Source organism: Aplysia californica, unplaced genomic scaffold, assembly GCF_000002075.1.
Source record: "Aplysia californica isolate F4 #8 unplaced genomic scaffold, AplCal3.0 scaffold00390, whole genome shotgun sequence".
Taxonomy (NCBI): domain Eukaryota; kingdom Metazoa; phylum Mollusca; class Gastropoda; order Aplysiida; family Aplysiidae; genus Aplysia; species Aplysia californica.
In genome coordinates this window covers 190601-191636 of record NW_004797660.1, presented here as the reverse complement: position 1 = coordinate 191636, position 1036 = coordinate 190601, and the positions used below count along the sequence as shown (strand labels likewise).

The 1036-nt window shown below is 42.5% G+C and overlaps 1 protein-coding gene across 1 annotated transcript in view; it reads right to left on the bottom strand.

Annotated features, from left to right (window-relative positions):
* Positions 1–1036, bottom strand: part of LOC106012502 (amine oxidase [flavin-containing] A) — a 16235-nt gene that overhangs the window by 3520 nt on the left and 11679 nt on the right. Inside the window, exon 5 of the mRNA XM_035971191.1 lies at positions 58–169. Within this exon, the coding sequence (XP_035827084.1) occupies positions 58–169 (112 nt within the window). The remainder of the gene's footprint in view (positions 1–57; positions 170–1036) is intronic.

The window sequence follows — 1036 nt, the reverse complement described above, 5'->3', positions numbered from 1 at the left end:
AAAAAAAAAAAAAAAAAAATTACACCGAAGCCCCGCCCCCTCCGTCCCTTTGACTACCTGATTGGCAGCCCTCTCCCCTGATTGGATGGCTCCCTCCATGTAGCCCGCCCATTGGGTGGCCACTTCCGTCCCTGCGAAGAACACGCGGCCAATGGGACGTCGGAATACGCTGAGGAACAAACAAAAACACATTATGTGTCACGCCGCTGTGGAATCAGTCGCTCGTCAATTTTGGGGCATATAAAGTTTCAGGTATCATCCCAAAGCCAGTTCATTTGTCTTGCTTTTGATGAAAAAATATCCATTTATCTTGAATAGAAGTCGAGATATTTGCGATTAAAAGAGGTGGGTCGCCTGGTTTCAGTAGTAAAATTAACGTGAAAATGGCTGCCAAAGTTTTGTGACTTCCTTAGTTTTAAAGTCCTTGGAAACTGCATGTTTGTGTACATTTAATCACAAAGTTGTTCCATAACTTGCACATATAAAAGTGTTTTTTATCATGGACACACAGGGTGTTGCGCCCAAAAGCTTAAAAAAAAATTTTTTACAATGTCTAAACTGGCCGAAAATGCTGATTTCTCGGATTTCATAAGTTTGACGACCGCCTGATCTCACCACGATGCTCACATATTTTGTTGTACAACTGTCGGAGAGTGGGTGGTTGGCGGCGGGTGCTCTGGTGTGGTTTGCTAGCTCCTTCTTTCTTATCAAAAATCTATCGTTCTTATCTGTCCTCCTCCTCCTTTTTTGTGTATGTTACTCTGTTGTGACAAATCTATTCTTCGGCGCTTATATGACCTTATTGTGTTGCAAGTGGCGTAAAACTTTTACGAAAACTAAAACACTGTTGGAGAAGTTCACTGAATGTCAAGCTTAGCGCAGAGTATGAGATAAGATAAGATAAGATTAAGATAAGATACATCTTCATTGTCCAGATCCTGGCACACTGGATTGGTGTTTCACAACGTAAACAGAAAGATCTACATACGCACGCACACGCACACTCACACACACTCACACACACACTCACGCACAC